Raw genomic sequence first — 12,179 nt, 5'->3', positions numbered from 1 at the left:
GTCAGTGCAAATCCAGCGTGAGAGCCAGGCTCAGTTTCCAGTGACAGACTGGCACAGAGGCCTCCTGCTGGCTGAAAATTACCTGTGGGGAAGGACCACCAAAGCAGCAGCACAGCAACTCCCCGCTTGGCTGATGGATTTAGTCCTCACCAGGGCTAATTTTGTTCGAGAGATCACCTCCTCCCTGTCCTCTTGGGCCACCCAAGCATGCATCACCTGCCCTGCACTCTCCTGCCTGCTCCCCAAGGCAGGGGAAAAGCCCTTGCCCCCAAAACAGGAGGAGGACCATGGTCTCTTCTGATCTCCCTTTTGGGAAGGGCTTGGGTCTCTTCAGCACACTGGTGGGGCAAGTGACTCATTACAGCCTCTTTTTGTTTCCGGGTATCAGTTTCACTCCGGGAACACATTGATCACCCTGAACTTCCCTGTGTTTGACATCACTGCCAAGGAGCCAGCAATTACATTCTGAAATGCTGCTCACTTCAGTGTCAGCTTCAGGCAGGGGTGAGGCTGCTCTCTGCCTTCTCAGATTTAGTGATAAGCCCAGGCTGGAGCCTCTGTGGTGCTGAGCACCTTCCTTCCCCCAGTTCCAAAGGGAAGAAAAACACAGGGGCTCAGGGAATGACCCAGGCTGAAAGGAGATGTCAGCAGTCCCCTGTGATAGATTTATGTGTATCAGCAGAGAGCAGCCTGTGCTGCACGGCAAATCCTTGGTGAGCTTTCAGCACTTCCCGAGTGGTTTGGAAAGCATACCAAATGGATCCACCAAATTCACAAATGGATAAATAGAGGCAAATTTAGTCACTTGGTCTGATAAAGGCAATCAGTGTAAAATCAGGCAGTAAGACCCCTGACCTTTCCTCCTCCCATCTGATTACCTGAGAATGCCCTTTCCCTTAATATTTACAATAGGTTTTGCCTTACTTTTTTTTTTTCACTAGGTTTTCTGTGCTCAGACAGGGTCCTTCCCTTGAAAATATTTTCTTGCTCTTGATTCTTCAAGGCTAACCATGTTTTATGAAGAAGGGATCTGACTGAACCAGTGGAGACTTTGCAGGAACAATAAATCACACAAGGAGGTCTGCTTGTCTCCTCTATCAAGGAAGTCTTGATAGAGAATAGATGCTTGGGAAGCTGCAACAGCATGAGGGCCAAGGTCCATTGTGAATAGAAGTTTCTCCAGCTGTGATGGCCATGACATGGTCAGGCACTTCACTGAAAGCAAACAGCCCTGAGACAGAGCAGGTGCCACTGAGAATATAATATACCTCTCGCATCCGTGTCTGCCAGACTTGGATGAATTCTGGTGAAGAGGCATTCACCAGGGTGGCATTCTGTGTCCAGGCAGGGCACTTCCAATTTGGGAGAGACAGCATTGCCAAGGTGGGGGTCAGGAATGTGAAAGTCCCTCCTTGAATAATAGGCAGCCTGGAAGGAGAGCAGAGGGAAAAAATTACAAGTGACAATGCTAGAAACTCAGTTCCATAGGGGTAAAAGAAAGGAAGGCCAAAAAAATTTTAAAATCAGTCTGCCCATGGCCTCTGACTATGTTTTGAAATGCTGTGGCAGGTCACCATCATGACCATGGGTAGGAATTGCTGCCCATTGCATGCAAGAGCAATGACATGGGGTGAGAGCTGAGGCTCGAATACCAGCAATGGAGGGGCACATTGGTGCTGCAGTCCAACCCTGCTATCCCGTGTTAAGGGGTAGTCCTAGTCCTCCCAATGGCTGATGAGACCACAGACCTGCAGAGAGTAGAACAACCAAAGCAAAAATCTGGGGGAAGGAGAAAGACCAAGGAAAAAAGATGGTGAGACACTGAAGAAAAGCTCAGTGTCAGTCTTGCCAATATCCAATTGCTTTCTCTGTCCCCTTTGGCTGCTTCAGTTTTCTTCACAACCTGCTCATGAACACAAGGACATGCACTAGCGACTCTCCATGTCATAACCATCCTCAGTCTGAGTGTGATAGAAAATGTGACTTGGCTTTTAGTACACCAGGTTTCAATGCCAATTCCTCTTCTGTATTTCCACTGAAACTAGAAAGGAAACCTGCATGGAGGGGTCTGTGGGCACTGACTGGGTGAGACCTTGGCTCTCCCCCCACACCACATGTCTCCTGGCTTAGAGTGTCTCTCCCTCTGGGAATCTCTCAGGCTAGCAAGGAGCTTGGACCTCCAGAGGAACTCAGCACTGCCTTCTTGCAGAGATTTATACAGCAAGAGCAATGCTCCTTTGAGCTACACCAGCCTCTTCTCTTTCTGTGTATGAATAAGGACAGAGACCTAAAAGGCCTGACTAGCTCCTCAAAGCCCCACACAATTAAGCCACCATTGCAGTGCAAGTTGTTTTAATCATTCCTCTAGTTGTGCTTGAAAAATCCAAGCTGGCTGAGGGCTGACACAGCAGTCCTGAAACAGCCAAGGGAAGCCTCCAAGGTGCCTCTTTCCCCCCTTTAGGAAGCACCCTTAGGAACCCCCTAGGATCCCCCAAAGCAAGCTCTCCTTGTGCCAGGAGCTCTCATGGCACCTGCTCAGAAAAGCAGTGGGACAGCAATTCAGGTGAGTGCTTTGCAGAGCACAGCTTTCCCTGAAACAGAGGCATTTCTACCTCTCTTGAAAATAAGAAATGGTGTAGCTGTAACAGTACCATGTCTCTGTGGCTTAAAACAAGTATTTATACCAGTCATGCAAAACTAAGCGCTGTCAAAGCTTTGAAACAATCTGGGCAAGGCACAAAAAACAAACAAAAAGAAACAGAGAAGGCCCAGGGCCATGAGTTAGAATCAAACAATAGATTTGTAATTCCTTCTGTGTTGATCCTCAAGCTATTGCACAGCCAGTGCTGGCATGGGTGGGCTCTGTGTTGATGTGGGTGGGCTCAGAGCAAAATGGGGTGCCAAGGTGGTGCTCATGGGACACACTGAACTCTTTCCTGTGGGGTTTGCAAGAGGGAAAGCTGAAGAATTAGGGAAGGCAGTATTATGTTTTGATAATCAGTACATGATGTCCAAGCATGCACTAAGCAGGGCTCACATAATGGCAGGTGACCTGTGTGTCCCCTCAGAAGCCTCTGCTAGTGTCTCCAGTGACTGTCTGGGACCTGTGGCTACTTTTTCATGCTGTGTAACATGACTAAGCTGCAGGTTGCAGTGGGTCAGCTTTTCCCTTGGCTATTGCTTCATTAATGTCCTCATGCCTTTTTGTTGGGGTCAGCAACAAGGCAATTGCACCCTCAGCATGGCAAAAGCCATGCAAGTTTATCCCATGGGAACAACTCCTTACCACTTAATTTGATCTGCTGTACCTCAATTAGCCTTTCAGCCATGGGAGAGAGAGGCTCCCTGCTACTCTTTCATCCTCAGCTAACAGAAAGCAGGGGACATCTCAGCTCTCAAGAATTCACCGAAGCATTTGGAGGGTCCCTGGGAAAACTCAGAACTCCTGAATTGCACCAGCAGTGATGACCATCCACCCCAGCCTGAATTTAGTTGAAGAACCAGTTTCTCTCTTTTTTCTGGTCAGGGTGCCTCTCCTACCTCCACTAATCCTGTAACAATGTAGGAGAAGGGGAGCACCCTCCAGCGTGTTGGTCTGCAGACACTTCTTAAGACAAAGAGAGATAGAAGAGTTTCAGAAGAGTAGTTAATGAAGCAGGGGGAGTAAAAACATTTTGTGGAGCTAGCAGTTGACCAGTGATTTGATAGCAGAAGTTTTAACCAGAGTCTGTCAGATTCAGAAGCCAAAGAAGCACAAAGACAGTTTTTGTCTTTGATGCAAGAAACACAGGTTCCCACTATACTGGATTTAAAAACAGCCTGTGGAAAGAGAGAGGCAGCCCAGAGTTATGACAAGGTGAATAGAAGAAATTTTTCAAGGTCAAAAAAGATAAAGGGTCTTTCTGGAAAGGGGGAGTACTTGCAGACATCTCTCTCATTAAATGCTTCATTTTCTGGGTACTGAATGGCAACTCCATGCTCATCTCACTGCTGGCTCTAAAACAGCTCATCAGCAAAGGATTTATGTTTTGTGCCGCAAATCCCTGGGCATGGGAAGTGCACTGCATAACACGACATGCTCCTCCTGAGCTCCTCCCTGAGTCCCTAAGTGGTGGCAGATGGACTTCAATTTCTTCTAATTATCCCCTCCCCTAGAGTTTCGTGTAGAATCTGTGCTCTCTTGACCCCAGGTCCAAACCAGAAGGCTCCTGCCTCAGCTGGAGGATCCCTGGAGTAAAGAGCAAGCAGGTACTTTTTACTGCATGTTGCAATGCTCTGTTATTTTGAGGACAGATTCCTTATAAGCCAAACAGAAGGTATATGAAGTATCAGGAGATGCAAAATTCAGAACAGCAAGGTAGCCCTGCAAAGCTCTCAGCAGTTTCAGGGTGCTTTGGCAGGGGCCCTGATTGCCCAAAGGTAGCAAATTACTCTCACTGATAAACTCTACAACAGGGTGGTGGCCTAGCACACAGTAATTGCTCACATTCCCAGTTCTTGCATTTGGCCTACCTGACTCCAAAGAGGACTTGCAGCAGGGTGCAAATTCCTGAGACAAAGAAGATGGTGCTGATCAGGTGGCTCTGGGTCAGTAGGTCATGCTGAAGGCAAAGCCCCTTGGAGAGGATCAGCGGGATGGCTACAAGACCTCCCATGGCTGTCAAGAAGTGCTAGGAGCCACAGAGAAAGACTGGGTGAAGAAGCACACAGAACTGGCTCTATATTATTACCATGCTGTTGAGAGAACTCATAGATTTGTGCTTGGGTGATACTGCTATTACCCATTCTCTCTCCTTTTTTTTTTTTTTTTGGGCAGCTTTAATGCTCTGTTAGGTGCCGTTCCAAAGCACCTACAAGAGTTGCAATGCACCCACTGAAATGTCTCCTCCTCAAAATATCCAAAGACCTTTTGTAGTGCTCTGGACTTCCCACGCCACTCTAAGACACAACCAGTTTATCCCCAGCACCTGCAGACAAAGCTGTTGGACACACTTTTCCAGGAAGCTGGGGACATCCCAAAGTACAGGGAGAGAGCAGTCAGGCAAAGTGAATGCAAATATTTTGCATTCTTATTTGCAGGACAAAGGATGACATAAAAAGTTGGCACATTGAAGCTAAACGTTCTTTGCCATCAGTAGCTTTTCTCACACAGTGCAATTATGGATAACTGTAAAAAGTGAGTGCCAAAGAATGGAAGAATTGGGCATTGTATTTGTCAGAAAAGTCACAGACATATTTCTACAATGTCTACCTGTCATTAATGACTAAATCTGAAAATAATTTTTCAAACTTCTTTTTAATTATTATCCTTTGTTGTTAACTTCAGTATGGAGCACAGGACTGCAGTGGTGGAACTGGTGGCACTCAGAAACTCACTGTATTCATTAGAGGCATGTTTAATTAAAATTATAATGCGGATAATTAATCAAGGATACACTCTAAATTGGGTTTAGATACACTCTAAATTTCCATTTAAGGAAACAAAGTACAAAATTTCACCAACCTCCAAGCACAGTCCATCATTACCTTAATGATTCTTTTTTCCCCAGGCTCCCCACCCAGCATGGTATTGGTGGCACTGGGTCATTTAACAGGCCTGGGCACAGACAGCAGCCAGAACAGTGTGTTCAAACTCTGCTGAGTTTTTGTTGCCATGGGAAGGCAGAAGTTCAGAAGCCCTTACACATTTGTCTCCCTTCAGCCAAGGTACCCAAAATGTTCTCAGTAACTATTTGACCCCAGGCCCAGGACTCTGTCAGACCATTTGCACTTCAAAGGGTGCGATGTAGCTGTGGGCACCAGGATAGCAGTCAGTGCTCAGGATGTGGACCAAAGGACTTGAGTTCACTGAATTCCAGCCTCTCAGCTCCAGTCAAGCCCAGTGAAGGTAAAACACTCCCAAATTCAGGTTTCAATTCAATTAACTGGTTGAATATCCATGGAACTTTTGCCTACTCCCAGCCTCCAGCTGCTTGCCCGTCTCACCTGAATGCCCAGCAGGATGCACAGGTACCAGGGAGGCACATCTGTGACAGTGTAGCCAAGCTCAGTGCCACCATAGCCAGTGCCCCGACCTTCCTCTAGGCCCCAGGCAGCACAAGCTGGTGAGGAACAGCAGTGGCTCCCATCTTCACCCTAGACAACAGGAGAGACACTTGGTTAGCCACAGCCCAGCCCTGCAGACACCAGCAGCCACCTCTTTTACAGCCACGCTCCATGCCTGGCAGGAACACCTCCTGTGTAGCTTTCAACAGTGACATAATATTAAAAAAAAAAATACCAAGGAGGGGAAATTAAAACAGATGCACAAAACACATACAGAAATTTTTTGCACGCACTAGTGTGTCTAGACCTGAAGAAACATTAGAGGGTGTCTCAGTCTCAAAGTGACATCTGGACAAAGTGTGTTACTATCATTAAAATCTAGCTAAGGTTGAAGAAACTGCAACCAGAAGCAAGGAAGAGTATGCAGTGGGTTCTTCAGTGAAAGCTGCACTGTCCTTTAGTCTCTGTCCCTCCTGGCAATTCCACCCAAACAGCACTTTTGATAAAATATGATAAAACACCTTATTGCCACTAATTACTGAGTAGAAGCACATTTTATATTTCATTTCCTTGGTCTTCTCTTTCCAATCTCCTTATGCTCACCCTTACCATTGTTCTGCCTTGATAAAGACACCTGCCTTTTGTCCTACTAGAAAACCCTGTTCCTACAGAGGAACTGGGTGAGACAAAGGCACACCGGTAGATGGGAAATTCCAGCATCCGTGCCAAAGGAGCTGGCTGAAACTGCTACCCAGGAAGGCTCGGATCTCCTCCCAGGCAGCCAGAAGCCCCAGGGCTTCCCAGGGAGCTTTATGCCTTGCAGAGTTTATTTATATAAGGATGCATTTTGCCAAGGAAAGCAAACTAGTGCTTTGCTTCATTTGGCGCAGCTTTTAAGTTGAGTAAATTCTCCTGGTTGTCCACTCCTCCTTCCAGCCCACTCTGACCCCTACACACACACACACACACACAAGGGGTAGAGGGAGGTTGCCTGGGACACCAAAACACTTAGAGTCAGATGCAAAAGCTAATTAAGATTGCAAAACATTCATTTCATTGACCCATGTCCAACCAGCAAGTTCTCAGCATTCTTGCAGCAGAGAAATTTTCTGGGCTGAGATGCCCTGCTCTATCAGGCTCTGCCCTGCTGTCTGGAGAAGCTTAAACAGTTTGTCTGCACCAAACTTCTTTTTGTATTTTTACCCTCCAAGTCCTGCTGGAATGTGAAGACACCAAAATGCCCAATGCAGCACAGTGTCTGCAGTAACACCCCTGGCCTACCTACTGATGGAGGCAAACAGCTAGTGCTGTGGTCAGGGAACAAGGATATAAAATTAATGTTGCATTCTGATGTAAATTTTGTAGGTGTGGCAGATTAATACCAAATTCATTTGCCTGAAACCTCCAGGTTTCCTCTCTCTTGGCTGAGCCTCCAAAGTCCCATTTTAGATCATGGTGCTTTAAAACAGGCCATGTAATCCCTAAGACCTCAGACCCTAATGTTGTTATTGAACTGAACTGTCATGTGAGGGGTGGGGAACTCACTTTGTAAGGGTATAATTGCTCATTAATTTCTTTATTCAAGGTCCCTCCCCAGAGGCAGCCAGCTCGAGCTGTTTCTGCTGCAGCACCACTCAAATAAACTACATTAATCAACTTAAAATCTGAGACTCAGCTACAGGATACCCAGGGTGGAGAAGCCTCTTTAACAAACACAGAGTATTTATCCAGCCTAGGCAAACTGGAAGCATTATACAGATACTTCAAAATAGATAGGTGAAGGCAGAGTTAATTCAAACTGAACTCAGGCATGAATTTCAAGAGCAAAAGACATTCCTTAATAACTCCCTGTGCAGATATTTTCATTTCAGAACAAGAGAGCTTGAGCCATGGATTAACAAATGTACAGCAAGGTACTTAAGACTGCCCATGCATGGAGTTATTTGGGGACAGCTACTCCTGAATAACACCATGGGTAGACAAATGCTAAGCTAGGCAGACAGCAGTAAGCTCCTTTCTTTTCATTGCAATTTTCCCTGTGCTAACCAGGAGGCATATTCCAGCCAGGCAGAGCCTGTGCCAGTAACAGCCCCGCATGATCATCACATGAGGGCCTGACCCTCCCCAGAAGCTGGAGGGGAGCGAGCAGGGCTCAGCAGGAAAAGGATGGGAGTGGAGATAACAGGATGAGACAGGAGCAGAAGCCCTGGACTCAAACTGAAATGCAGGAGGTACCATCTGAACATCAGAAAACATTTTTTTGCTGTAAGTGACCAAATACTGCACAGGTTGCCTAGAGAGGTTGTGGATTCTCCATCCTTAGAGATACTGAAAAACTGTCTCAACACAGTCGTGGGCAGCTGGCTCATGGGCAGCTTGAGCAGGGGATTTGGAGAAGGTGACCTCCAGAGTTGCATTCCAGCCTCAGCCAGCCTGTGATGCTGAGATGCTGGCAGGAGGACAAGGCAGGAGCAGTCTGGAGCAGGCAAGAGAAAACGCTGTTGGGAGTTCTCTGCCCAGCTGCTCCCATGAATCCAGGGGACCAGCACACCTTCCATGAGCCTCAGGCTCCAGACACAGCATGAGGACCCTCAGTCACATCTTAAGTAAGTGCATCAGGAAGGCAGACAGGAACTGAACTGCTTGAACCACACACAAAAGACCTTTGTCTTCTACCTTTTTAGGGTGATTCAAACCATAAGAATTCACAAGTCTGGTATATGTTATGACAGAACAAGTTAAAATGGAGAGCCTGCTAAAAATAATGAAAGAAAACTCTGACTGACTCTGAGCATTTCCCTGAGGCTCTGCCCACAGCTGGCACATAGCAAGCTCACCCAGAGCTGCCCGAGAAATGTGGGACTTTTACACTAGGAGGTTAAATGCTTCCTCCAAGGGAGCCCAGGACAGGTGGTGTGTAGCCATGTAGCAAGAGGGTTGCAGGACCCCACTCCTTCACACCTGCTGACAGAAAGTAAGCTAAGTTTTTAGTTTCTAATGGAGATGACCCATGCTGTGGGATAGGAAGGGGGCTGCCATACCCCAGGACCTTGCCCCATGGCTGTTATAGCTAGCAGCATTCTCAGTGTACCACACACCCCTGGACTGGCACATCATTTGCAGCTTTTACTACACTACTATAATTCTACAGAGCATCCTCCTCAGCTCACACCCAAATGCCTTTTTCACTCACCTTTCTGACAATTCACCTCACTGGAAATAAGTCCAGAAGACAAAGAAACACAGTCTTTACTAGACTAAATTTCTATTGTAATTAATCTAATTAATACATAAAATGCTTTACCCAGGAACACAGCCACGAGGACCAACAAGCTCATTTGCTTTTCAGTACAGATACGCTTGCGCTGCCATTCATCTACATGCTCATTTTAGAAACAATTGAGAGAAAAGAAGTTAGGAGGGCACTAGAGAGTAGAAAGTATACACAGTCTGCAGCAGCAGCAGCAGCAGCAGCGATTGTAGTGAGGAAATCATTCCTCAGATGCTTGTGGATAAGACCGAGAGAGAAGTTTACCACACACCAGAGTCATCACAGCAGCCTGAGCCCCCAGCTTTCCCTTTCTCCTCCCTTCACAGGGCTTGCACCTGTTTATGCAAGAATTACCCTTCAGAGAGCAGACTCACCACAAAGCTGGGGTTATCTAGCCCGTTGAGATCTTTATCTGAGGAGGGGGTCATGCCTTCCACTTGCTGTCACCGACTGCCTTGAAAAAGAACCACTCTGAAGAGGAAAGCCTCCCAAATTCCCACTCCTTCCAATCAAAACAGCCCTAAAGAAACTGGGTGAGAAGATGCAGCAGCTGGATTTCAGGAGCCGAACAGCGCTCAGTCCTAGCTATTCATGTGAGCTGTATTGCAGAAGCATTTCCTTTTCTTTGGCTTATATAAGTGACTCCTTTTCCTCCCTCCAGGAGATTTCTGATTAGAGGACCAGCATTCAAACCAAACTGGAAAGCAGCCCTTCCCTGGAATGAGTGAATCAGTAACTGGTGACAGAAAAAACTTTATCAATTGGTAAGGATGCTGGAGGATATCAGAGAGGCATCCTGCACAGCCTTAGAACTTGTTGCTTCAGTACTGTTTCAACAGAAACTTGCATTTTTTGTGTGGGTTGGGCCTGTTTTAAGATCTTTGTCATCGTGGGAAATGCAGTTACTAAATAGCTTCACTTACTTCATATGTAAACTACTGTGTATTTTGGCTTGGGTACAAACATTGTGATCTTGTAGGATGCTCCTATTACAGCCTGAATAGAACAAAGCTTTGACTGTGAATTTATTTATGGCAGCAACCAATGACTGAGTATTGAGATATATTAGTTGTTTCGCTTAAATAAGTTTTAAATAGATTGAGTCCTAGTTGTAATACTGGGTGATTTAGAATGCTGTTTGCTTAACTTTACTTGCTTAGCATGAGTAGCTAGATTTACTGAAGCCTTGGGCCACAATCTGTGGACTTTCACTGAGATACACTTTTAGTTGAAATACAGTTAATTTTCCTAGTAACTGGTACAGTGCTGTGTTTTGTCTTTAGTATGAGAAGAATATTGATAACACACTGATGCTTTAGTTGTAATATTTATCCTGAGTATAACAGTTCTTTAGTTCCCCATGTTCTGCTAGTGGACAGGTGCACAAGAAATGCAAAACAGAAGATAAGGACGCTACAACCATCAACTCAATAAAATCAGGCAATGGTCTGCCTGCATGGAGACAGAGAAAGAATCCAATAAGACATCAGAAGACCCAGACCAAAAATCACCATTGGACTAAAAAAGTGCATTGAGAGCACATGAAGGGCAGGTGTGTAAGTCTTAAGCATATAATTGCCTGGGGATTTCTTTCTTCATGGTCCCTCTCTGAAGGCATTCAGCCCAAGCTGACCTGCTGATGTACTGCTCTATTAAATTGTTTATTTTTGTCAATTCTGATGCCTGAGACTCTGTTGTAGGAAACCTGTGGTTGAGCCCGAATGAGGAAGAAGTGCATCTGAGAGTGTGTGTGTATGAGGAAAGGGACAAAGGGACACCCATTGGCTCATGGAGCTGATCTCTAAGAAGGGACTGTGGTCTCAGGAGTTTGTCTAGGGTGGTGTCTGTGTGTGTGACTTCTGGAATGCTCAGGCAGCTGCTTCTCCTTTCACACAGGTCATCAGAACATCACACCAGAGAGGTATAGAAAACACAAGACTGAAAAAAATTACTTCAGGTCATCTGCTTATCCCCATCCAGCTAGGGATGTTATGCTCATGACCATTAGATGGCCCAAAGCGATGTTATGCTCATGACCATTAGATGGCCCAAAGCAATGTTATGCTCATGACCATTAGATGGCCCAAAGCATAGTTACCCTTTTCTTAACAAGTAGCAAATGGTGCAAATGCTCCATCCAACTATTCCAGCCTCCTCACCCCACTTCTATCTAGAAAAATTTCTAACTTAAAAACTTCCTAAGGCAGTGAGCTTCCCAGACCAGTTGCAAAGAAGTCCTTTGGAGAGGGGCATGTTATCACCTACACTTAGTGACCAGCCATTGGCAACATCTCCTGGTTTCTGTGAAGGATGCAGTGGAACTGAAATAAACCACAGTCCCTATTCCTCCAGTAGAGCTTTGGTATTCTCATACTTTCTCTTGAGACCAGGGCTGCATTACAGGATAGGACAACATCACTGTAAACACTATTAGTGAAGTTACGATCTGCTGGACTGTTAAATTGTAAGGCATCTAAATCATTGAATCATAGGATAGTTTGTGTTAGAAGAGACCTGGAAGATCATAAAGTCATAGACTCATGGAATGGATTGGATTGGAAGGGACCTTAAAGATCATCTAGTTCTAAACTGCCTGCCATGTATAATACTTTCCACTAGACCAGGTTGCTTGAAGCCCCATCCAGCCTGGCCTCGAACAGAGTGATCATCTAAACTAGCACATGAAACTGCCCACACAAATAGTATTAAGTGAAGAGGATGAGAAGAACAAAATAACAACAACAATCCTTTTTCTCAAAAAAGCTGGGCAGACAACCAGTCTGCCCTTCTGGGAAATCCTGCAGTGCAAAATATGCACTTTTTAGAGTACCAAGAGATTGCGGATTTTCATTAAAAACACAAG

General features: G+C 45.8%; 1 protein-coding gene and 1 long non-coding RNA gene across 6 annotated transcripts in view; one reads left to right on the top strand and one right to left on the bottom strand.

The window, feature by feature from the left end:
* LOC146443600 (solute carrier family 23 member 1-like) overlaps positions 1 to 12,179 on the bottom strand; it is a 31,388-nt gene that overhangs the window by 11,117 nt on the left and 8,092 nt on the right. For 2 of the 5 annotated variants that reach the window (XM_085047399.1, XM_085047400.1), the window contains exons 2-3: positions 5,986 to 6,135; positions 1,269 to 1,428 (exon numbers count right to left, since the gene is read on the bottom strand). In XM_085047399.1, coding sequence (XP_084903525.1) covers positions 1,269 to 1,428; positions 5,986 to 6,059 — 234 coding nt within the window. In that variant the 5' untranslated portion in view covers positions 6,060 to 6,135. Of the gene's footprint in view, positions 1 to 1,268; positions 1,429 to 4,512; positions 4,671 to 5,985; positions 6,136 to 9,690; positions 9,828 to 12,179 lie in introns of those variants that run through there. The other 3 variants (XM_085047381.1, XM_085047390.1, XM_085047398.1) reach the window with 3 other exon arrangements.
* On the top strand, positions 5,824 to 10,960 carry LOC146443601 (uncharacterized). The gene is made up of 3 exons (XR_014848714.1): positions 5,824 to 5,887; positions 9,643 to 10,080; positions 10,689 to 10,960. It is a non-coding gene; the product is annotated as an uncharacterized LOC146443601 (long non-coding RNA).

Source organism: Lichenostomus cassidix, chromosome 1Aa (assembly GCF_008360975.1).
Source record: "Lichenostomus cassidix isolate B80296 chromosome 1Aa, HeHo_3.0, whole genome shotgun sequence".
Classification (NCBI taxonomy): domain Eukaryota; kingdom Metazoa; phylum Chordata; class Aves; order Passeriformes; family Meliphagidae; genus Lichenostomus; species Lichenostomus cassidix.
The sequence above is the reverse complement of the archived record's forward strand: the minus strand, read 5'-3'. Positions and strand labels throughout refer to the sequence as shown.